This window comes from Elgaria multicarinata, chromosome 6 (genome assembly GCF_023053635.1).
Source record: "Elgaria multicarinata webbii isolate HBS135686 ecotype San Diego chromosome 6, rElgMul1.1.pri, whole genome shotgun sequence".
Lineage (NCBI taxonomy): Eukaryota > Metazoa > Chordata > Lepidosauria > Squamata > Anguidae > Elgaria > Elgaria multicarinata.
In genome coordinates, this window is record NC_086176.1 from 3,795,394 (window position 1) to 3,821,861 (window position 26,468).

General features: G+C 43.6%; 1 protein-coding gene across 1 annotated transcript in view; it reads left to right on the forward strand.

The window, feature by feature from the left end:
• POLQ (DNA polymerase theta) overlaps positions 1 to 26,468 on the forward strand; it is a 165,006-nt gene that overhangs the window by 130,581 nt on the left and 7,957 nt on the right. Inside the window, exon 27 of the mRNA XM_063128417.1 lies at positions 4,408 to 4,532. Coding sequence (XP_062984487.1) covers positions 4,408 to 4,532 — 125 coding nt within the window. The remainder of the gene's footprint in view (positions 1 to 4,407; positions 4,533 to 26,468) is intronic.

Sequence of the window (26,468 nt, forward strand, 5' to 3'; positions counted from 1 at the left end):
TTCTTAACTGAGTGTAAGGAACTTCTGACCACCTTAGTGAACTTTGCGCTAGTTAATTTAAGAGGAGGAGGAATATCCTCACACAATGAGAACCTCACGCGGGCTTCTGGCAACAAGTCTAAGCTAAATGTTGACGACATAAACAAATCCCCTACCCGAGTGTCCTCCAACAGGAAGGTTGGGAAAACCTTGTGCAGGAGGGTTAAGGACAAAAAGAACAAAACCACACTGCTGAGAAACAAGACACACAGATCCAAATCTGCCAATGCCACAACTCAATGCAAAAAGGAATCAAAAAACAAAATAGCCTCAGCAAACACTGAGAGTCCACTTAAAATGGTATTTAATTCCCTAGCTAAGCACTTGGAGGATGTGACTATGATCATGAAGTCAAGCTATCTGAACTCCACTCATCCAGTGAGCACAGTCCACCATGCAAGGGCAGATGGAAAAATGGAACTAACTGAGCTTAAAGCAGAGTGGGCCCACTCTAACACCAAAACATCTGTTTATCCTCAGGATCCTCAGCCACTACCATCGCTCTCGATCAAGGGAAACACTACATCTTTGATGCCCCATCCGCAAGATCATAGGGTGACTTCTCTTTTGGTGAACAATCCCTGGCAGCTACAACTAATAAAGCAAAACCTGGTCTTCTCCAACTACCCTAAGCCTAAGGGCTCGCTGACTCAGACGGAACACACAAAACATTTTGTGCAGTTCATATATGATCACTTAGAGATTCAGATTGACTCTGGCTCCATCCAAAGGATTGAATATCTTTTCTATAACTATACTAATGCCCGTGCTATTGTAACCTTTGATTCTTGTGACATAGCTGCAAAAATCCTAAGTGCCAGAGAGGTACTACTCAATAAGGATGTAATTGTAAATAGACACTTTGTTAACACCATCCCGGCTTTCCACGTACGAGGTTTGAGAAGAGGTGCAAGCCCTGTCAATGCACCTAGCAGAGAACCTCCTGTTGGAGACCTAATTGATCTCAGCGTGCCCTCAGATTCTTCTCTTAATCCCCCATCCCAGTCATTCAAAGATACTCTAAATCCTGGAATGCCCCATAAATCCCCAGCTGCTGAGAATCCTCTAATAATCAATACCAATGCCCTTCTTGTAGAGGAGAGATCGCTGATTGAGAGTTTTGGAGCCCTCTCTGCGATGGACCAGAACGCGATTGTGTCCAGACTCTTAGCTTCTGATAGCACTATTACTGAACAGCCACCAACAGGGCCCTGAGCTCAATCAACATAACAATGGTCATCCCATCACCGATCCCTCAAAAGAGGAGCAAAATATCTGGACTAGGATAGGGTGCACAACTCGTGTAGAAAACTCCTCAGACAATAATCAGAGAAAACTCAGCCTCAAGGAGGCTCCAGCCCTAAGTCCCAAGATTACAGTTAAACATCCACCAAATCTGGGCCAACAGACTGTCTCCCCTAACCACAGAAGGTGTGGGCTTCTGTCTGTTCCATCTGGAAACACTTCTACTGCAGCAGGATCCTCTCCCATAAAGCAGAAATGCTCCAGCTACAACACACCGGATTGGATTGTCATGCAGTCCCTGGACCCTCATGAGATTGGTTCACCCAAGACCAAGAATTCTGCCAGGCAAATTGCATCACCCTTCAACCCCCATGCTTTTGCATCCAATTGTGGTGTTCTGGGAGACCAGAAGGGAGGCATGGACACAATATTTGAATCAGATTGACTCTGCCTGGGCCATGCCAACAGACCACTAAAAATCCTCTCCTGGAACATTGCTGGCTGGAAATCTAAATGTAGAGACCCTGACCTCCTAACTTACCTCAACAGCTTTGATGTGGTCATGCTCCAGGAGACCTGGTGTGATGACCATATCTATGCTAATGGTTTTGTGTCCTATTGCCTCCCTGCATTGCCAAGTAAAGGAAAGGGCAGAGCCAGAAAGGGTTTAAGTATCTTGGTGTCTTCTTCCCTTGACACCAGGATAAGAGAACTCCCCAACCACTCCTCATCCATTCTGGCTCTGGCCTTGGAATTGGGGGTGCTGGGCTGACTTTGCTTATATTTAATGTCTACTTTCCCCCAACAGCTTGCAAAGAGACTGTTCAGGCTAGCTGGCTTAAAGCTGAAGGCTGTTTTCTAGAGCAGTCAGCTAAATTCCCCTCAGCCTATCCTATAATTGCGGGCGATTTCAATGCAAGAACTGGAACCCATCTCCTGGACATCTCCAGGTGTGGTGATCTATACACATTGGGCAACAACAAACTCAGAGCTGGCCAACGCAACTCCAAAGACTCCTCTGTCAATTCTGCCGGAGTCTGTCTGCTCCAGTTTGTCTCCAGAAATGATTGCCGTATCCTGAATGGCACTAGTGCTGACGATGCCTGGGGTGAATTTACATATATCTCTTCTAAGGGAGCAAGCACAGTGGACTATATTTTAGTCCACCCCCAGCTTCAATCCTGGGGGTGTAACTTAAGAGTTGCTGTACGCTCTGACAGTGACCACCTCCCACTGGAGCTTTCTCTGGAAAACCTAGGCTCTTCAAAACTGTCTTCTCACCCCTGTACTTCTCCTGGTTCTCTTAAAGTAAATTCTAACAGGATCAAATGGTCTCACAAAACTGGCCTGGTTTTCAGTAGGTTAATCCATTCCCCCTGTCTACTGGATGTTATAGATTCAATCTCCACGACCGCTTCTCCTAGACAGGGCATCTTAGCTTTTGAAGAGGTTACACAGGCCTTGTGCTCCTCCCTACAAAACTCTGTCAGCACAATGACATGCCCAAGAACCAGTAGAAACAATTGGTTTGATCGGGAGTGCATTAATCTACGGAGATGCATTCAAATGGCTTATTCTTCATATCGCACAAACAATGATTGCCAACTCCCACATTCATATTTTGTGCTTAGGAGAGAATATAAGAAATTGTTACAGTGCCAAAAGAATGAAGCAACCCGTGAATCCTGGCAAATGTTGATAGCTGCTTCTGTAACTCGCAGCTGCAAAACTTTCTGGCAGCTAGTATCGGGTGCTCTAAGCAACAGAAGTGGTGGTCCAGAATGCCATATTTCTGCTAGTATCTGGGAAAATCATTTCCGTATTGTTTTCAGTGACAGTAGTGACACAAATCCCTCTCCCTGCCTATCTCCTGCTGCCCCTGAATGGCCCCCGGTTGACTCTGCCTCTGTGGAGGACTTACTTCACCAGCTAAAGCCTGGCAAGGCTCCCGGCCCTGATGGTATCCCTTCAGAGCTGATTCAAAGTAACATCAGCTGGTGGGCCCCACTGTTGGCCTCCCTATTTTCATTAATTAACCAATCAGGCATTATCCCAGCAGCTTGGCTGAAAGCCTTCATAATTCCAATACATAAAAAAGGCCGTAAGGATGACCCATCTAACTACCGCCCTATTAGTCTGCTATCGATAGTGGGGAAGGTCTATGCTAGTTATTTAGGTCTCAAACTAAAGGCATGGATCAATGAGCATGACCTACTAGGTGAAGAGCAGATTGGCTTTAAACCTGGCTGCTCAACCCTGGACCACTGTTTGGTCCTGGCTCATCTGGCTTATAGATACTCTGCCCCTAAAGGTGGCAAACTTTTTGCAGCCTTCATTGATTTAAAATCTGCATTTGATTCTATATCTCGCCCACGTCTTTGGAACAAACTGGATCAGCTTTCTGTGGACAAAAGACTCTTGTTCTTGATCCAATCCCTCTACCACAACACCACTGCTCAGGTCCGCTGCAGCCCACAAGGTCATTACACAAAAGAGATCGCCGCATCCTGTGGGGTAAGACAAGGCCGTGTGCTTGCTCCTCTTCTATTTAACTTGTATCTGGCAGACCTCCCTCAGGCATTGGAGCCATTACCATCCCATCCACCCAAGATACAGCATATCAAAGATTGAGCAAGTGGGCTCCTATAAATATCTGGGCATATGGTTTCATGAAACCATTTCATGGAGAGAGCAGGGAAAGCATTCCAAGATTAAAGCTGAACAACATGCAGGTGCAATTACCCGCTTCTTTTTTACAAGGGGTGGGAAATTCCTCCCGGCAGCTGTCCAGGTCTTCAAGGCCAAAATCATCCCTCAGATTCTCTATGGGGCACCAATCTGGTTCCTGTGCTCTAAATGCTCCTATGAAGGCATTCAGTCATCTTTCCTTAGGGCGTTATTTGGTGTTCCCAAATGTGTCTCTGGAGCTGTCCTTAATTTAGAGGCTGGTCTGAATTCTGTTAACTGTCTGGCTTGGATCCATGCCAGATTTTTCAACATATTGATACCAAAGTATCTGGTATGAAATATCAGAATATGCATATAATACTCATAAATTTATATGTAATAATGAACTGACAGCTGAACTAAAAATTTTGCTACACTACTTCATGATTTTTATAGGTATTCGGAAATTCCTGAAAGAGACAGTAAAGAAGTGCAGTCAGAACGGGTTTGTACAGACAATCATGGGACGGCGTAGATACCTGCCAACAATTAAGGAGTCAAACCCTTACAAGAAGGCTCAGGTAGGCTGGAAAAGGATTTTTGTAAAAATGCTAAAACTTAGTTGAGGAGAAACATAGTTAACCACACTATTTCTCACTCTCAGTGGTATTGAACTTGGTGTTCCTTGGTGAACTTAGCGCCAGTTCATTCCCATCTGGTGCAAGGAGACATCTGCCAGGGGTAAGCTCCTCCCACTGCCCAGGACAGGCAAGGGACATGGGACCAAGCTCTTTGCCTTAATCCCGGCCTCCGAGGCTCCTCCCAGCCAGTTGCCTTTGCCCGGTACAGAGCTTGTTCTTATCTCTTCTCAATCTGTGCTTTCTAGCCTTGATTTTCTTTCAATCCTTGTTCTATTCCTTACCTTAACAAACTTTTCTCTTTTACTAGTTTAGTTTTCTCTCTCTTTTAAACAAACAAATGAACAAAGAAAAGATTTTGATAACCTTTTTCTAGTTCTTCTGCCTTTTTACCACAAACTCAAAACTCAGAACTCAAAAAAGAAAAGGCGTGGTCAGTAAGGCATCAGAGTTCTCAGGACTCCATCCGCCACTCACAAAGTACCGCCCCCATTTGGCGTTGAGGAGCTGCTGCCTCCGATAGTGAGGAACTCATGGAAGGGCCTGTAGCATCCAAGCAGGGCCCATGCCTGTGCCCCATGTTGCTGAAGCAAACACAGCGCAACAAACACAAGATGCTGTGGAACTAGATGACAAGGGATCTGGTGCCCTCTCCATAATTCCTGCCTCAGAAGAGGCCAAGCCAGACATCAGTCTGGATGAGTTTATGAGGGCATGTAAGCCCTGAGAGCGGGAGGGAGCTGCGACATGACCATTATCCCCCCCCCCGCCAAAAATCAGTTTCATTTTCCCAATATTGTACAACCTGCATTTTCCAAACACAGCCTTTTCCAAAAGCCACAGGAGATTCAGCTAAACATCAGCCCCCCTTCCCCAGGATCAGGCCTAGCTTAAAACAACAGAACGGATATTAGAATGGAATCGGGTCAACTCTCCCGATCAATGAAGGCGATATTAAAAATGCAGAGAAAGGACTTCTTCAGTTCTTTTTCTTCTGCTTAGACCTTGGCGATCTCGTGGAGGGCCCTCTCTGTGAGCTCACCCAGCCATGCTGATGTGGCCCCACAAGTGTGTAATTCCCTGGTCATTCCATCAGCGGGGGGGGGGGGGATTGTGCACTTTCCAGAGGCCATAGAAAGCATGCTTTGCCACCCCCACCCCCATGCTAATCAGGGCCTTAAAGGCCCTCTTAGTGAAAGGTTAAGAGGACCTTTAAGGCTCCCATTGGCAAGTGGGGGGACACAATTTCCCCAAGGCTGGGGAATTCACGTATTTTCCCCCTCCCCCCACTCTAATGTCAGCAGCCTTGGGGAAATCATGTTTCTCCCCCCCCCCCCCGCTGATGGAGGTCTTAAAGACCCAGTTAATAGGCCCTTTAAGGCCCCCATTGGCGGGGGAGAGGTAAGAGAGCAAAGCACAATTTCCCCAAAGTTGAGGAAACCATGTATTTTCCCCTCCATTCTAATGGTCAAGGGAAGAAAGGACAAAGGGCACTCTTGAGGGCTCGAGAGCAGTCAGGCACGAGTGCATCCTAGCATGGGGCCGGTCCACCTGGGCCCGTGAGAGGTGGATGTGGGGGAGTCCACTGCCCTCACAGACCCAGGTGGATTTTCGATGAAATACTATTTCTGCTGCTTTCCCACAGCCAAAGGGAAAAAAGAGGGTACTTCAGACCAAACTCTCTTAAGATGTCTAATAAAACTAAATTGCCCACATCTCCTGCATAATGACCCCCCTTTTTCTCCTGACCCTCATCTGAAGGACAAGGGAAAACATCATGAGCCAACGGGATTCTTGCCTGAGCACCCTCCTGGTTCAGATTTTCTCATTTGGCTAAATTGAATGGTCAGATCCTGGGACATGTTGATGATTGCAACCAAGTTGCAGCTTTGCAGATATCAGGGAGCTGTACTCCTCTCTCAAATGCAACAGAAGTCACCACCCCCATTGGTCCTCATGCTTTATAGTTCTCCCATTCAGATTCTCTGTAGCCCCAAGAGTCCTTACAAAATGCTTGGCTGTTGTGTGCACGAACCTCAGGATGCAAAGAATCCAGGTATTTCCATATCTAGAAGACTGGCTCCTGGTGGGCCCTTCCAAATCAGCACTCCAGCAAGATGTAACCAGACTGCCTCACACTCCAGTTGACAGCGTGGAGGCTCTGACCTCAGATGCAGCCACAGGATTTACTTCCAGTACAGTTTTGGAAGTGGCAAAGAAGCCATCTACAAGGCTAGCTTATGCTCGTAAGTGGACAGATAGCCTTTGCTAAATTCATACAGAATGAGGGAGGTGATCCTTCCGCTTGTTCACTAGCATTAGTGTTTAAGTTTCTATATTCCCTGTTAGATAAAGGTTTAAAGTTATCTTCGGTAAAACTCTACATTGCAGCAATCTCTGGCAAGCATATTCCCTTCCAGGTTTTCTCTATATTCTCTCACTTGTTAGTACGTCAGTTCTGTTAAGAATTTTGTTCCCCCAGTACTCCCTATGATGCCCAGTTGGAATTTATCATAGAATCATAGAATAGTATTTATTTATTTATTTATTTATTACATTTCTATACCGCCCAATAGCCAGAGCTCTCTGGGCGATTTACAAATTTAAGACAATTCAAATATAAAACAACAGTATAAAACCATAATATAAAATACAATATAAAAGCTCAACCAGATAAAAACAGCAGCAGAGTTGGAAGGGGCCTATAAGGCCATCGAGTCCAACCCCCTGCTCAATGCAAGAATCCACCCTAAGGCATCCCTGACAGATGGTCTTAAAGCCTTAATAATCAAACCTTTTGAACCACTAGCTACTGCGGACCTCCGTCACCTCTCCTTGAAAGTAGCTTTTCTTGTAGCAATTACATCTGCTTGCAGATCAACTGAACTTTGCGCATTAAGGGAAGACACACACACCCTTATATGATATTTCACACACAAAAAGTGGCTTTGAGACCTGATGTTTCCTTTCTACCCAAAGTAGTCTCTTCATTTCATCTGAGGCAAGACATAGTATTGCCTACATTTTTTTCCGACCCCATCGTTGCCTCTGGAGACAGTCAAGCACACCTTAGATGTTCGCAGGGCATTAGCCTTTAATCGAGTACATACAGAACTGTTTTCATTGAATGCCACAACTCTTCCTATGCTATGGAGGAGACAAGAAAAGACATCCAATCTCCTCTCAACATTTTGCTAAATGGATTCTAAGCACAATAAAGTTAGCCTATAAACTCACAGGAATGCAGGTTGCAGATAATATCTATCCCGGCCCATTCAACCCGGAGGATGGCGACTTCTGCGGTATTTGAGAAAGGAGTACAGCTCCCTGATATGCAGGTTGCTTACTTGTAACTGTAGTTCTTCAAGTGGTCACCTGTGCATTCATACATATGGGCTCTGCACCTGTGCGGAGCTCATTTCGGAAACTTCTATAGCTGAGGCAAACGTTTTTGGCGGGAACCCCTCCCCCAGTCTCAATTCATTCCTTGAGACTGAATTGCTGGCCTCTTAACTAGGAGAGAAACCACTTGGTATTGACGGCACATTGATATCGACACCAAAGTGGGGATGGTGGGTGGGTTGTGTGAATGCACAGATGATCACTCGAAGAACTACGGTTACAGGTAAGCAACCTGCATTTCTTCTTCGTGGTCTCTGTGCATCACACATATGGGCGATTAACAAGCTTACTCCCTGTTGGAGGAAGACAATGGCTAAGTCAAAATCTCCGTTAGGATCCCTGGTCCGATTTCTGATGAGACTGCTTGAAGTGCAAGTGTTGTTATCTTGTTGCTGCTGTTGCAGGAAATGAGATGAGCGATGGGGTTGTGGTAACACGCTCATCTTTCTAGCCATTGTTTTTTGCATCTGGATTGCATCCATCACCTCATCCTTTTTTTACATTGAACAACCATTCGCCGTTGAATGGCAGGTCCTCAATCTAGCTTACAGAGTGAGACCTGCTAATCATAGGTATGCATGCGAAGCGCCAGAGCGCGCACCATCGCTCTCGACTCACAGTCGGTGAGACGATGGGTCATGTTAAGTTGCTGACGAGAGGAAAAGTTGTTATCTGGACATCATCACTCGATAGTGTATGACTCTGAGGCCCAAAGCAGATGAATATGTTTGGTGACCTGGTAGGTCCAACAAATATGTCCTGAAAACTCCCCTAATAAATGGAGTAGAATCATAAGTAAGTAAGTAATAATTTATTAATGCTTAGCATACAGAATATATACACTATGGAGAAACAACAATATAAAAATACTACATATAATCACAAACAGATTATAATAAAAGAATAAAATTCAGTACAATTAAAAGCATAATTTGAATATAAAATTTGTAGTTAAATAAGAGCATCTCCAGCACAGTCAACTGCAATCTCAGTAATAAATCTTGCCCGAATTTTCATTGCTGCCAGGGCAAAAAGAGATACTTTGTGCTTTACCCTAGAGTCAGTGTCAGACAGGAGATAGAAAATCTTTTCTGAAGTGGTATTGAAGTGTAGTTGATATAGAATAGATTCCAAAAATTTGGTTCTTGGTTCAGAGTATAAAGAACAGAAGAGCAAATAATGAGGCAGATCCTCAATTTCTGGGGCCCCACAAATACACAGACGGAGGGCCAAAGGGGTGCGCTGATATCTGCCATCCGTCACAGCTGTGGGCATAGTTTGAAAACGGAGGGCTGTAAATGCTTGCCTAAGCTTTGGGGATGTAAGCTTTACCAGGTAAACAGCCCTTTGATGGTCAAATTTATAAAGCCTATACCATTTTGAAAATTTGGAATTGTTAATAGCTTGTCTGTCCAGCTGAGCACCATAGTTAAAAATATATTCCCGAAGTTTCTCCCTTGAGTTCAAGACAGAAAAGTTGTCAAGAAGAGCAGGATACAATTCAAGCAACTTGTAATATCTTGAACTCCAGCTTTTGCAGTTTAATAGCTATTCAAAACATAGCTTGGGGAAAACCCTAACTGAGGAATCCTGTACAATTCTCCAATAGTTAAACAAAATAAAATGAATGCGAGGTCTAATAGAGGGGAGATCTACTTCTGTCCGGACCAATGCTGCAGAAGTGCCTGGAGGAAGACTTAACAGTTTTTTAAGAAATGTGTTCTGATAGTGCCTCCAGTTTAACCATTTGAGAGTCATCCCAGCCCCAGACAGCAGCACCATACAGGATCTAGGCAATGACTTTACTTTGAAATATTTTCAGAGCTGGAACAACCAAGTGTCCTCCTGTAGTGTAATAAAATCTAAGGATTGCTCCAATAGATCTCAAAGCCACTGCTCTAATAGCTTCTATATGTGGCATCCAGGAGAAGTTCTCTGCAAAGTGAATGCCAAGGTACTTAAATTCCCGGCATTGTTCAATCTGATGACCATTGATAGACCATTGGAAATGAGAATGTCTTTTCCCAAACACCATCACCTTTGTCTTAGTATAATTAATGCTCAGTTTTTCTTTAGTACAAAATACACTGAGCTTAGAGAGCAGCCTTTTCAAACCTATACGGGTAAGTGAAATTAGAACCATATCATCAGCATATAAAAGGATAGAAATCTTCTTTGACCCAACTGAAGGCGGAAAAAATTCTGGGCCAGACAACGTTGGAATTATGTCATTCAAATATAAATTAAAGAGTAATGGTGCCAGTAGACATCCTTGTTTTACTCCTTTGCTTGTGGAGATAGAATCAGTTAATGAGCCAGAAATACCAACTCTAATTCTAGCAGTTGTATTGGAGTAGAGTTCCTTAATTAGAAACAATAGGCGCTTATCTATATTAGTGTTGGCCAGTTTATTTCACAACAAGTTTCTATCGATCGAATCAAAAGCTGCTGCTAAGTCAACAAAGGTGACAAATAAATGTTTGGTAGGACCAGCAATTCCTTGTTGGGCTAAAAAATAAAGAGTCAAACAGTGGTCAATAGTGCTTTGCCCTTTCCTAAAGCCAGCCTGTTCAGGGTGGATAATATGGTTGGTAAATTCCCAGTCCTCCAGTTTTTTTTAGCAGGTGTTTACTGTATAGTTTGGAGTCAATATCTAGAAGACTAATAGGCCGATAATTGTTAGGGTCTTGCTTATCACCCTTCTTGTAAATAGGAACAACAACACTCTGTTTCCAGCCCATTGGGATTATACCTGTATTTTTAATATGAGTAAACACTTTGGCTAGTATTGGGGCCCACCACTCAGGAAAATATTTAAATATTTCTGGAGGCATCATATTTTCTCCTGAAGCCTTGCGCAGGGCAAGAGCTGCAATCAACTTCTTTATCTCCGACACTGACACAGAGGGCCAATAAGGCAGACAAGCAGTTTCAGAAACATTAGAAGGGTGATTCCCTGGGGATGTAGCTCCATAAAATCTGCTAAAATGAGTATGCCACTGCTGAGAAGAAATGTGTCCTATGATTACCGGTCTAACTGTGTGCATACCAGTAGAAATTGTATCCCAAAACTGCTTCTCATTCTTTTCCGTCACAGCTATGGCTAATTGTTTCCATTGTGTCCTAACATATGTGTCTTTCTATGAGATAACCTCATAGAAGCTAGAATGTCAGGCGAAGTAGTACCATTATTTCTAAATACCTGTCGTGAATAATGCATTAATGCTTTCTGGGCATCTCTACATTCAAGATCAAACCATCTGTTGCCCACTACTCTATTGGGTTTAAATTGTTTGTCACAGACCAATTTAGGTCTAAGATTTTGAATAATGGTTTGATAAACAATTAAGATATCTGAATTAGAATGTAAGATTTCTTGATAAAGGGATTTAAAAGTTGGACTCTCAAATATCTGAAAAATGGAAGTGCCCTGATTGGTTGACCACCTTATTCTCTGTTCTCCCACGTGAATTCCATTTAAATTTTGAGAGGGACATGGGAGGTGGAGCATTTCAAAATTAAATAGCAGCGACAAAGGGAAATGATCGCTTTCAACCCTGTTGTTAACTTCAAATCTATGAATGTCTGGGAGGAAATTGGCAGAAACTGCTATATATTCTATTGTGCTAGCTCCCCTGTTGGTGACATAGGTATAGGTACCCAGCATTATATCCTGGTGGGTTCCATTAAGACATTGCAATTGATGCAAAGAGAGAACCTCTAGAAAACTTAGTCCTGGCTTGTTTATACTAGTATCTTGGGAGACCCTAGCAACAGGTGAAACTTGGACATCTTGTCCAAAATTAGTGCCCTCTACTTGTTTCGAACCAGCCCCAATTCTAGCATTAAAATCTCCACACAGGATGAGCCTTGTGGAAGAGTATTGACACTCCAAGATGGTAAGAGTTTCAGATAGACTATTCCAAATACTATTAGGGCCTAAATTTTTTGACAAGCTTGGTGGGAAATAAACATTTATACAAATAAGAGAGCCAAAATGCTTACTCTTAATAAGTAGGGCCTGTATATATTGTGGACAACAAGTAGTCAATATTTGTATATCTACATGCAAATCAACTGAGATAAATATAGTAAGGCCTCCGCTATCACGGCCTCTAAGACGTGTCTTGATAGCTGGGAGAGAAAAAGATCGAAATCCATGGAGAGATGGTAAATTAGTTTCAGGGGCCCATGTCTCTTGTAGACAAAGAATTTAAAATTTTTGTAAATAAACTGCAAAATTTGCATCATGAAACTTATTTGGCCACCCCATAATGTTCCAAGATATTAAGTTTAGTTGTCAAACTGGCGTAGTCAAGTCTGTAATGTCACACATCTCCAACGATTCTGTCTGAGCAGTGTTTTTTTGTTTGGGAGACAACTCATGCGGAGAGGGTATATTATTAACCCTCTTTGGCTGCAAGGGTTGTACTAGAATTGTAGTTTCACAACCATTCTCATTCGTTGTTAATAGGGCATCTATAGAGCCCCCATCCATATTCCTCTCGGCATTAGTAACATCCCCCATAGATTCTAGATTCACCAGTGGTTCAGCCAAGTCATTAATAGCTAGCATTATGCTCTTTACATCATCCAGTCTAGTGGCAATGTCTTTTTTTCCTTCATTTATCTCTGCAAGCACTAATAAGAAAAATGGCATAGTCATAGAATAGCAGTGTTGGAAGGGGCCTACAAGGCCATTGAGTCCATCCCCCTGCTCAATGCAGGAATCCACCCTAAAGCATCCCTGACAGATGGTTGTCCAGCTGCCTCTTGAAGGCCTCTAGTGTGGGAGAGGCCACAACCTCACCAGGCAACTGATTCCATTGTCGTACTGCTCTAACAGGAAGTTTTTCCTGATGTCCAGCACTCTGGAAGGATCGAGAAGAGATCCTAACTGTCCTCTGTGTGACAACCTTATAAGTATTCGAAGAGTGCTAACATGTCTCCCCTCAATCTTCTCTTTTCCAGGCTAAACATGCCCAGTTCTTTCAGTCTCTCTTCATAAGGCTTTGTTTCCAGACCCCTGATCATCCTGGTTGCCCTCCTCTGAACACGCTCCAGCTTGTTGTCTGCCTCCTTCTTGAATTGTGGAGCCAAGAACTGGACGCAATACTCTAGATGAGGCCTAACCAGGGCCGAATAGAGAGGAACCAGTACCTCACTTGATTTGTAAGCTATACTTCTATTAATGCAGCCCAAAATAGCATTTGCCTTTCTTGCAGCTATATCGCACTGTTGGCTCCTATTCAGCTTGCGATCTACAACAATTCCAAGATCCTTCTCGTTTGTAGTATTGCTGAGCCAAGTATCCCCCATCTTGTAACTGTGCCTTTGGTTTCTGTTTCCTAAATGTAGAACTTGGCATTTACCCCTATTAAATTTCATTCTGTTGTTTTCAGCCCAGCACTCCAGCCTATCTAGATCACTTTGAAGTTTGTTTCTGTCTTCCAGGGTATTAGCTATCCCACCCAATTTTGTGTCCTCTGCAAATTTGATCAGCGTTCCCTGCACCTCTTCATCCAAATCATTAATAAAAATGTTGAAGAGCACTGGGCCCAGGACTGAGCTCTGCGGTACCCCACTCATTGCCTCTCCCCAGTTTGAGAAGGTTCCATTGATAAGCACTCTTTGAGTCCGATTCTGTAGCCAACTGTGAATCCACCTAATAGTTGTTCCATCTAGCCCACTTTTAGCTAGTTTGTTAATCAGAATATCATGGGGCACTTTGTCAAAAGCTTTGCTGAAGTCAAGATATATGACATCCACAGCATTCCCACAGTCCACAAGGTTACCCGATCAAAAAATGAGATCAAATTAGACTGACAGGATTTGTTCCTGTCATCTGTTATCAATTTGCCATCCTCATTAAGCAGTTTAACCACCATTTCTTTCCTCTGTCTTTTACTACTCACATATCTGAAGAAAGCCTTTTTATTGCTTTTAGCATCCCTCGCTAATCTCAGCTCATTCTCAGCTTTAGCCTTCCTGACGCCATTTCGGCACTTCTGCGCCACTTGTCTGTACTCTTCTTTTGTAGCCTGGCCTTCCTTCCACTTCCTATATGTATCCTTTTTTGTTTTCAGGTCATCTCTAAGCTTTTTGTGGAGCCACATTGGTTTCCTCTGTTGTTTTCTATCTTTTCTCCTTGTTGGAAGTGTTTGTAACTGTGCCTCTAAAATTTCATTTTTTAAATACTCCCACCCATCCTGCACTCCTTTTCTCATTAGGCTCACTTGCCACAGGACCTTACTTACCGTATTATAGTCCTGAGTTTATTAAAATCAGCTTTTCTAAAATCCAGAGTACGTGTATGGCTACACTCAACTTTTGTCTCCTTCATAATCAAGAATTCAAGTATGACGTGGTCACTTTCCCCCAGAGTTCCTGTAACTGCCACTTTATCCACTAAGTCATCCCTGTTGGTCAATATCAAGTCAAGGATTGCCGATCCTCTAGTTCCTTCCTCCACTTTCTGTAGGAGAAAGTTATCACCCACACATGTCAGGAATTTCTTGGAAGGGACGCTTTTGGCAGTATTGGTCTCCCAACAGATATCAGGGTAATTGAAGTCCCCCATCACTATTACATCACACTTCCTTGAAACACTGGCAATTTGTTTCTCAAAAGTTTCGTCCTCATCTTCTCCTTGATTGGGTGGTCGGTAGTAGACTCCGATTATCATGTTCTTTTTATTCTTTGCCCCATTAATTTTAATGCAGACACTCTCGACGGGGCTCCCAGTCTGTTCCGCCTGCATTCAGGGATAGGTATTTTTAACATATAGTGCAACTCCACCTCCCTTTCTATTTCTTCTGTTCTTTTTGAACAAGTTATATCCTTCAATTGCTATATTCCAGTCATGGGAGTCATCCCACCAAGTTTCAGTTATACCTACGAAGTCGTATTTGCCTTCATGTAATAAGAGTTCAAGTTCGTTCTGTTTGTTTCCCATGCTCTGGGCATTAGTATATAGACATCGAAGACCATGTGTTTTATAGTCTGGCTTTGTTCCTACATTGTTGCGGACACTATTTTGGGGCACTATTGGAGCTGTTCTCTGTACTGTGGTGCCTTGGCCTTCATCCATTGTTGCCTCAAGGTTTATGTCTCCCACCCCCGTAAGATTCAGTTTAAAGCCCTCCTGATCAAGTTCTTCATGCTGTAGCCGAACACATTCTTTCCAGCCCTTGTGAGGTGCAACCCATCCCTTGCCAGCAGTCCATGTTCCAAGTAGCGTAGCCCATGGTCCCAGAATCCAAAACTCTCACGTCGGCACCACCTTCGTAGACAGACATTCATCCGGAGTATTTTTCTTTCCCTTTCTAATCCTCTTCCAAGAACCGGGAGGATGGATGAGAAAACTACCTGGGCCCCAAAGTTCTTCAGTTTCCTTCCCAGAGCTTCAAAGTCTGAAATGATTTCTTCGTAGCTCTGCTTGGCGACATCATTTGTTCCCACATGGATGAGAAGAAAGGGGTATGTGTCCGTGGGCTTTATGAGCTTCGGTAACCCTTCAGTCACATCTCTAATCTGTGCTCCAGGAAGACAGCACACCTGGCGAGTCCATGGGTCTTTACGACATACTTGGGTTTCAATCCCACGCAGCAGGGAGTCTCCCGCAACGACTACTCTTCTCTTCTTCTTGGTTGACCTACCTACTGCCTCTTGTTCACTGTTGCACAGTGTCTCCTGTACTTCCTCTGCAAACTGTCCTTCAGTCTCATCCTCCAGAAGCTGAAAGCGGTTGCTTAACTCTAATGGTTCCACCGGTGCAGAATGCCTTCTAGTTCTTCTGCTCCTAACTGTCACACTTTTCCAGAGAGTTTCCTCTTCATTGGCTTTCCTCCCCTCAGCATATTCCACTTCTGCTTCAGCTGGCTGTTGGTCTTCAATCTCATGTGCTTCTTGTTGCTGTTGCAGTTCCACCGTTCGGTCTAAGAATTCCTCGTCTTCTCTTATTCTTTGGAGGGTGGACACTCGCTGCTCAAGTCCTCTCACTTTTTCTTCCAAAAGTGCCACCAGCTTGCACTTGTTGCAGGTATACGCCATGTTGAGCTCAGGCAGAAACACGAACATTGCACACCCTTTGCAGGTCACCACCTCTAGGGACTCCTTTCCATCCATATTGTCGATTTCTGCTTTGGTTTTTCATTTCTGATTATAGTGGAATTGCCTTTGCTTTGTCCTGTCCTCTCTGAAGGTACACAACTATATGAGTATGTCTTAAGGGAAAATAAGATTTTTTGGTTGGGTTTTTTTTGTGTGTGTGTGTCGTTTTGTGGGGGGCGGTTTCTCTTTATGCTTTTCTTTTTTTCCCCCCCTCTTTTTTTCCTTTTTCTTAGAGGCCTTCCCCTTGACCTCCCCTGCCGAACTCCCCCTGTCAAACTCCTGTTTGCTCGCTCTCTGTTCACTCGCTCTCTGGGAACTGGCTTACTTTTCTAGCTTCTACTTGAGCTGGGCCAGCTGCTCTTCCCTGCTTCTGCTCAACTCCAAGTCAGGAAGCAGAATGGGAGGCCAACAGCAATCAACAGCAATCAGGCCACTGATTGCTGAGTACAGAGTACAATCAGCAATCAGGCCACACACCCTTCAGGTCCTGCAGCAACTCTCCACATCCACCCATTCCCTTCTTCACTCAGCACTCAGGAGCACATGGCAAGCACACGACTTCTTTGAATTGGCAGCCTCCTGGATTTCCTTGAGGTTTCTCTTCTCCCCCTTACCTTGGTCTCCTCTTCCCCTACACTCCCCCTATCAAACTCCTGTTTGCTCTTCCTGTTCGCTCGCTCTCTGGGAACTGGCTTACTTTTCTAGCTTCTACTTGAGCTGAGCCAGCTGCTCTTCCCTGCTTCTGCTCAGCTCCAAGTCAGGAAATAGAATTGGGACATGGGTGCAAAAAGAAAAAAAACAGTGTCCATTACTGGACCTTATGTAAAGTTTCTGCCCTTTCCAATGTCGGAGCCATCAAAGAAGGAGCCTTCCAAGAATTTTTAACTGTCAGAAACAGTGTTGGAAGGAAAAGTATCGACACTGGAGTCAGTTTCTCAATACATACAGCATGAGATACAAAATCCTGCACTTTATTTACAGGTTTATGTGTCTTGATACTGAGCCTGGTCATCCTCAGTGACTGGGAAGTGGTATAAGTCCTCCGAAGGAGGTTCTGTCCTGTGTAGGCACTACATCATGAGGTGATGCAGAAGAGAGTAATACTGAGACTGATTGATAGTCCTCAAAGGATTGAGGGGAATCAGGTCTATTCTTATGCTCCAACTCATCTTCCCCAAGTTGTTGTTGTTGTTGTTATAATATTTATTTGTATCCCGCCTTTTGCCCAATACTGGGCCTCAAGGTGGCCAATCTCCTGATGCCCCACAGAATGGGGTGGAATGGGGAAGAGCTAAGTAATTGTACTGACGCATTGTGGCAGTAACAGCTGAGGCCTGTGTAAAGGTTGCAATGACAGTGATCTCAGTTGTATGTGTCCCCATTACAGTACTGATGCCAGTATCCATGCTTGTATGGTATTCTCAGGAGATGCAGCCCATTTGACATTGTGTCCCCTCCTCTCACAAGGGGGGGCAAGAATGATGACGTCAGACATCATGGTAATAAAGCTCTCTCCATTGAAAGCAGAACACTCAGAGCGTAGAAACTAGTGGGAAACCCTGAAATTGGTGGTTAGCCTGCAAGGGATATGCTGCCTGATGTGGTGGCTTTGGAGGGGAGAGATATCAGATCTCACCCCGACATCCAAGCTGCATGCGAGATGCCAGTCTCGGTATCAAGAGTTCCAGCGTTGGTACCGAAGAAGCTAGTTATGTTATTGCCAGTCTTGGGGCCTTGCTAGTCCAGGGGTTAGCGCGGTGCGAGGCCTGTGCTCATCCCTGTGCGTCCAAATGATGCACAGGTGATCCCGACCTGGCACCACGCTAACTAGAACCGCTTGTAGTGTGGTTCTTCCCACAGTCCCAGCCTCAAGTCAGGCTGAGGCCAGGACTACTATTCCAAACTCTTTTAACTTACTCATCAAGGTCTCAATTCCTTTTAAAGGATCTTCCAGTGTAAGGACCAAATCATCTGCAAACACTCTCAATTTACAGGTCTCTTTTTAAATATTTATTCCACCGATTCGCTCCTCTTGTCTTATATCTCGATTCAAAACTTCCAATGCCAAAATAAATAACAAGAGCGATAATGGACAGCCCTGTCTTGTCCTTTGTATGTCACACGGACTGGTAAAGTCTCTGTTGATAATTACTTGGGCTTTTTGTAGGTTATAAATTGATTTCACCCATTTTATGAAATTCTCCCCAAAGTCAAGTGGTTCCAGAGTCTTGAACAAAAAGTTCCAATTAAGATTATCAAATGCTTTCTCTGCGTCTAGGAAGATCAATGCCGCTTGTTTTTCTGGATGTTTTTTCAGATATTCCACGACATTTAACACCACTCTTACATTGTCCCTCAGATATCTTTTTGGTAAAAAGCCACTTTGATCTTCATGAATGAGACCTTTTAGTACTTTCTTAAGCCTTTCTGCAAAAATTGCTGCAAATAGTTTGTAGTCATTATTAAGTAACAATATTGGTCTATAATTCGTAGTCATGGTTGGGACTTGTCCCTCCTTTGGTATAAGTGTTATGTATGCAGTCTGCCATGAATCAGGAGTCTTTCCACTCTTCAATACAGAGTTAATTGTGGCTTGTAGCGGTTGCAATAATTCCTCCTCAAACTTCTTATAGTAGAGACCATTAGGACCTGGAGATTTACTGAGTTTGATCTCTTTTATTTTCTCAACCATTTCGCATATCATTATAGGCTTATTCATTGTTTTTGTTCTTTCATTATTCTTGGTAGGTTTTGTTTCTTCAGATATTTATCCATTAAGTCTGCTGAGACCTCCTGTCCTTTGTAGAGGCTTGTATAATATTGGTGAAAGGCCTTTTGAACGGCCCTGGCCTCTGTAAGTTCAACTCCACTCTCTTTTATTTTAATTACCATTTTCTTTTCTCTTTCTTTTCTCAGTCTGTATGCTCACCATTTTCCTGGTTCATTTGTTGATTCAAAATTTCTTTGCTTCATGTAGTTTAGCTTTAATTGCATTTCTCTTCATTTTAACATAGATAGTTGTTACTGTAACATTTTAATTTGTTGCAAAATACTCGTCTTTCCCAGGTCTTGCATTAACTTTTGCTCCCTTTTTTTTAATCTCTTCCAGTATATTCTGTGTCTTTTCTTCTCTTTTCTTTTTGAATTGGTGGTTTTGTTGAATAAATTGGCCCCTCACAAATGCCTTACTCACATCCCAGACCATTCTCATTTCCATTCCTTTGTCCAGGTTCAGTTCAAAATATTATTTTAGTTTCTTTTTAATTTTATCGACTGTATTTTTATTGTGTAATAATGTTTCATTAAGTCACCATCTGAAAATGGTGCCTTTCCTTCTGCATTCCATTTTTATGGGATTATGATCTGAAAAAGATTTAAGTGGAATCTCTATTTTCTTGACTTTGGTGAAGAATTCTCTAGTTGTCAGGATCATATCTATTCTTGAGAGAGAGTTCTGCCTTTCTGGAAAGAATGTGTACTCTGTAAAGGTGCCATTTCGTAATCTCCAAATGCCCACTAGTCTCAGATTATCCATCAAATCAAAAAAATCTTTTAGGGAGTTTACCTTGGCTGGATTTAATCTTTTTCTCTGAAATTCTGTCAATCTGTGGTAGGATCACTCCATTCCAATCTCCCATCAGACACCAACTCTCATAGTGCAGGCCTGTCAAGTTAGACAGAAGCCCTCCGTAGAATTCCACTTTACAGTCATTGGGGGCATATACTCCCAAGACCATTGTTGGTACTCCGTCGAGAGTAATTTTTACACTTACAAAACACCCTTGTTTGTCTGACAGTATTAGTTTCGGATTAAGTTGTGGCTTTACCTATAAGACTGGAAAAAGTGAAGCAGAAGTTGAGGGGGCAGGATTGCAGTTTTTTGTTTTTTTTTGTTAATGTTTTTTTATTTTCTACATTAATTAAACATACAACATTACAATAACTAAAAAAAGAAAACATCAAACAACTGCTACATGCATATTGAATAAACGTTGAATACATATATGTTGAATAGATATTACCTATAACGTAATCATTCTTAACACAAAAGTGCACCCCCCACCTCGGGATCTATTCCTGATTCCAAAATCTTATCGTTTCTTCTACTGGTGGTTTCCCACTTCCCTTAGTAAACACAAATATTAGGAACTGTTTCCAGATTCCTTCAAACTCATTTATTTTAGTTATACCTTTTCTCCACTTAATATTACAAGTCAGTTTATCATTAATAGCTATATCCCATACTTCTTTATACCATTCTTCAATAAAATATTCCCCTTGAATCTTCCAGTTCCTAGCTACCATCAATCGTGCTGCAGTCAGCAAACTCGATAGGATTGCAGTTTGAGATTGATAAAGAAATGGTCAAAGAACACCTAATTTCCTTGAATGAGTTCAAATCTCTAGGGCCCGATGAACTGCATCCTAGAGTAATGAAGGAGCTAGCGGAAGAACTCTCAGAACCTTTGTCTATTATCTTTGCAAAATCATGGAAGATGGGTGAGGTGCCGGACGACTGGACGACGTTGTCCCTATCTTCAAAAAGGGCAAAAAGGAGGAACCTGGGAACTACAGACCAGTCAGTCTGACATCCATCCCTGGGAAAATTCTGGAGCAGATTATAAAGAAGTCAATCTGTAAACACCTTGAAATCAATGCGGTGATCACTAGAAGCCAACATGGATTTGTCAGGAACAAATCCTGTCAGTCTAATTTGATCTCATTTTTTGATCGGGCTACCTCCCTTGTGGACTGTGGGAATGCAATGGACATCATATATCTTGACTTCAGCAAAGCTTTTGACAAAGTGCCCCATGATATTCTGATTAACAAACTAGCTAAAAGTGGGCTAGATGGAACAACTATTAGGTGGATTCACAGTTGGCTACAGAATCGGACTCAAAGAGTGCTTATCAATGGAACCTTCTCAAACTGGAGAGAAGCAACGAGTTGGATACCGCAGGGCTCAGTCGTGGGACCCAGTGCTCTTCAACATTTTTATTAATGTTTTGGACGAGGAGGTGCAGGGAATGCTTATCAAATTTGCAGATGACACAAATCTGGGTGGAATAGCTAATACCCTGGAAGACAGAAACAAACTTCAAAGTGATCTTGATAGGCTGGAGTGCTGGGCTGAAAACAACGGAATGAAATTTAATAGGGATAAATGCCAAGTTCTACATTTAGGAAATAGAAACCAAAGGCACAGTTACAAGATGGGGGATACTACAAACGAGAAGGATCTTGGAATAGTTGTAGATCACAAGCTGAATATGTGCCAACAGTGCAATATGGCTGCAAGAAAGGCAAATGTTAGTTTGGGCTGCGTTAATAGAAGTATAGCTTCCAAATCACGTGAGGTACTGGTTCCTCTCTATTCGGCCCTGGTTAGGCCTCATCTAGAGTATTGCGTCCAGTTCTGGACTCGACATTTCAAGAAGGATGCATACAAGCTGGAGTGTGTTCAGAGGAGGGCAGCCAGGATGATCAGGGGTCTGGAAACAAAGCCCTATGAAGAGAGACTGAAAGAACTGGGCATGTTTAGCCTGGAGAAGAGAAGATTGAGGGAAGACTATCGGCTATTGGGCGGTATAAAAATGTAAAAAAATTTTTAAAAAAAAAATTAGAAACATATAGTCTTTCCGCTTATGCAAAATTGTTGTAGGAATCTCCTTCAGTACGATGATCTCCTTACCGCGAATTTTCGTTTTTTGTTCGTAGTGGAGTAGGAGGATTTGATCTCTCACACTCTTTCTTACAAAATGCAGCAACACATCTCCTGGCCAGCCTCTTGTTTTCGCATATGTAGAGTTCACCCTGTAAACTCTGTCTATTTCCCCTCCCATGTTATCCAATATACTGATTCATCCAGTATTGTTGCCAAACTCTTTGTTACTTCAGCTCTAAGCTCGCCATCTTTAATCTCTCACTCAGGATGTGTTCTTTCGCTCGAAGTTCAAGTAACGCCCATCGGTCCTGTCCACGTTCCAGTGCTAAGGTCGTTGCGTCCGCCTTTGTCTCCAGAGTATCCACTCTATTTGTGACTGCCTGTACCTCTTAACTCACTTTGTTTAAGATGCTGTCCATTTTTCTGATTTCTTGCATTAGCTCCTCTTTCATCACCTTCACTTCTTCTTTGACTTCCTGAATCTTCTTTTCAAGTCTGTTCTCAAAAGGTTGTAATTTATCAGCAATCCCATCCATCTTCTGTCCTAGCAAGTCTATAATCTTTTGGGATTGATGACATCTTGGCAACAGGGGAGTCAAGGGAGCCTCTCCTTGTTCCCACCCCTTGCATTAAAGAACCGGCCGGCTGATCTGATAGATTCTTTTTCAGAAAAATGTCTTTTTCAATAACTTTATCTATTTCTCCTGCAGGTGGTACTGTAGCGCCTTTTTTGGGTCTAGCACCCCTGTGTCTAGACATAGTACATATTTTCAGCAAGTTCTTTAGCATACTTTTAAAATATTTTCATATCCATTCTTAATAAGTAGCTGGCAATGTCTGACATCCAACATGTAATTTCAGGACAGTTCTTAATTTATCCAGCAGATGGCGCTGTTGAGACGAATTTCCACTTATTCAGACAGTTCTCAGTTTAACCAGCAGATGGCGCTGTTGGACTAATTATTGCTGTGCAGTCAGAACAGAATTCCAAGCTTGCCTCCTTGTTTAGGAATTCGCCATTGCCAGAATTCAGACCATTCTGTCTGGCCATCTGTTGTTTATTAGCCGGCGTCTGTCATGATAGCTGGCCCAAATGATTTTTATGAGGATAATTACTTTTAGAACCTAATTAAGAGTGGGGGTATGCTGCCTGTGTTACCTTGAAGTTGAAGGTTCCATCCAGCCCTTGACTGCCTGTAGTCTGCTGGCCATCAACAGACCGACCGACCACCGCAGCAGTTTTTGGCTCCAGGTCTCCTCTCAGTCAACCCTCTTTAAATTCTGAGGGGGAAAATGTCTGGAGATTCTCTGGCAGTCATAGCAAAGTGCGGAGCAGCACCCAGAGAGCGTCAGGCAGCCATCACCCTCAGGGGGCGGCGTTTGTCCGGAAGGTTGTGGGCTCTCCCACACTAGAGGCATTCAAGAGGCAGCTGGACAACCATCTGTCAGGGATGCTTTAGGGTGGATGCCTGCATTAAGCAGGGGGTTGGACTAGATGGCCTTGTAGGCCCCTTCCAACTCTGCTATTCTATGATTCTATGATAAGTTTTTCCTGATGTCCAGCCAGAATCTGGCTTCCTGTAACTTGAGCCCATTATTCCGTGTCCTGTACTCTGGGAGGATCGAGAAGAGATCCTGGCCCTCCTCTGTGTGACAACCTTTGAAGTATTTGAAGAGTGCTATCATGTCTCCCCTCAATCTTCTCTTCTCCAGGCTAAACATGCCCAGTTGTTTCAGTCCCTCTTCATAGGGCTTTGTTTCCAGACCCCTGAAGGAGGAACAACATCCCACCGCACAGCACATCCAGGTGGCCCACAACATAGGCCAATTTTCTAAGTTAACAATAACTCGACTCAAGCAAGAGGAACCTCAGTCCAACAGTTTTTCAAAGGCTTTTCCATCTCTTTGGCCGAATTCAACCTATTTACCTCACCGTTCAGCAATCTATGACCTCGCATCCTCTCCAGACACCTAGCTCAAACAGCAGAAGCTACAGATGCTCTCTGCGCTCCCTGGCCCTGGAGTGGACTTTACACTTTCCCGCTGTTTCAACTTTTGGCCATGGTCCTCAGGAAGATCAAGTAGGAATGTGTAACCATAATACTCATAACACCGTTTTGGTCCTGGAAACATTAGATCTCCCAAATCTTGCAGCTGGTAGAGTCAGACCTCTGGTTCCTTCCATTGACACCCAACCTTCTCACACAAGGCCCCATGTGGCATCCAGACCCCGAATGGCTGCATCTTGCCACTTGGCTACTTCCTCTTCCTAGGCTATTTGGCTGAGGTAAGAAACACCATGCTGTCTTCCAGGAATCGAATATATGAAACAACCTGGATGTCAGGCTTTGCTGGCTGACCAATGCTGACTTACAAGGAATGGCCGTAAATCTCTTGCAGATAACCAGCAATAAACCTGTCAAGGCCAGGGAAGAAGGGAGGGCTTGGGAGGTTACCGGTTCTTCAAAGCCAATTTACTGAGGTAGAGAAGAGTCCTTTTTCCAGTCCAGGGTCCAAAGTCCAGGGCAGTCCAGGTGGGGCAAGGTTCAGGGTCTTGTAACAGGCAGAGGAGAGCCAGCAGGTTAATCTGAAGTTGCACTTCAGTGCCGACCTGTGGAATTCCAGAAGCTTCATCTCCAGCATCCCGGGTCAATGGAACTTGGTCCTCTGAATCAGACAGAGGGGCTATGGCAAGGCATTGGCCGTGATCTGGCAGTGAGGGCTCTGGAGCTATTTCTGTGCTAGGACCTGCATCTGCAACCTGACATTCCTCTTCATCATTGGAAGAATCTGAGGGAGGCATGACACTGGAAGACATTTATTTGCTGGTGCAGGAGGAAATGCACAGATCACGAGACAGCAGGAATCAAAGAGCTGCTCCTATTCCTGCAAGCAGGGCTAGATAGTGCTTAAGGCAAACACGCTTCAAAGACAACCTAGCACTTGCTCTTCTGTCCTTTCCAAAACCTGCCACAAGCCACTTAGTGCTCACCCACACCTTAAACGTTCTTCAGAGGAGTGTTTCTTATCTCCCTTTCAGTTACAAATTGCTTCCCTACATGGAACCTGTATACAGTCCTTCCTGCTCTCAGCTCTCCACCCTTTGTGCCTCTCAGAATGGCCATTCCTTTGGTGGGGAAGGAGAATGTTTTAGCTGATGTCTTGAGCCTCTCGAAGCAGACTTCCCACAAGAAGGTGTTGAACCGGACCATGGTTCATGAACTTTCTCGTCAATGGAAGAAAGTAGACCTCTTTGGGACCAGCCTGAAGTCTCATTTCTACAGTTGGACAGGGATTGACTGTGGATCCCTTTTCTGTACTGATGAAATGGATCACTTCTGTACATCTTCCCATCCTTTCCTCTAATTAACTAGGGTCCTGGCGAAGTTTTGCCAGCATAGAACGAACTGCATCCTCACCACTTCTTGGTGACCAGGGTTCATACCACTGGTTTCAATGGGAGGGCACACCTGGGTGCAGCTGCCATGCTCCCCATCTCTCCTGAAACAGCAGGATGGCTGAGTTTGGCACCCAAACTTGGAGACCCTTTGCCATATGGCATGATGGCGAACCTCTCTCACATCACCTGCCAGAAGTATGTATGTATGTATGTATGTATTTATTTATTTATTGCATTTCTATACTGCCCAATAGCCGAAGCTCTCTGGGCGGTTTACAAAATTGGAGTCAAAGAGGCTGTGCATAGGCCAAGCATTCACCATTCCTATCAATACAGATGGAAATATTTTCAAGAGTACACTTCCTCCATTCAATCAATACAATCCATTCCATCAGTACAGATGGAAATATTTTCAAGAGTACACTTCCTCCATTCTAGTATTTCCCTCTACTTATTCACTGCAACACATTCTTCAGTCCCTGTTGATAAGTTCTTTACCTTATCTCCAGGTGACCTTAGCAACACTGTCTACTTTTCATGTTCTGATTCAAGTACACACAGAGTTCTTGCATTCAACTTCAAAGACGTTCCGTAAGGTATTGAGGAATTTGCTGGTGGGGTCTTTCAGTTTTGACGTCATGTCTGTTTTGAGCTGCTTGCCACCTAAGACCTGGGATTGAAGTTCTCTTTTTGGTGGTTATTACTTTGGGCCAATGGGCCAGTGAGTTGGGTGTGCTCTGCTCTGCTCCAGTCCACCCTTTACAGTTCTCCATAGGTATACAGTGATCCTTCAGCCAAACCTGTTGTTTTCGCCAAAGGTGTTTTCACTTTCCTGTTTAAATTAAGACACTACTCTGCTAGTTTTCCCCCTGAACCCAGCCATGCCTTTGGAGTTGGATACTGGATATTCGTCAAGTGCTTGCCTTCTGCCTGGATAGGACGGCTCCGTTTCAATCGATTCCCTGGCTTTTCGCCTGCTGCGGATGTCATCAGAATGCCTGTACCAACCCAGCCCCTGTCTTCTTGAGTTTCTGGTACTATAAAGCTTTGCTAGTCATTGGCAGGACTCTGAATTTCTGCCCTTCTGCCTCAGGCTTTTATATCATAAAAATAGTGTGTGCTCTCCCTTCTCTGTCCAGTCGGGAGTGTCGTTTCTTTGCCCTAATTTCCCATCAACCTTCTATTGAGCCTTGTTATTCTCCTTTTGTGCAGACATTCTGATTCCTGTATGCAAGCAAAACCTTTTGCAAACCTCGTTATCTCATTTGACCTTCCATTAAACCTCCTCTTCTGCAGA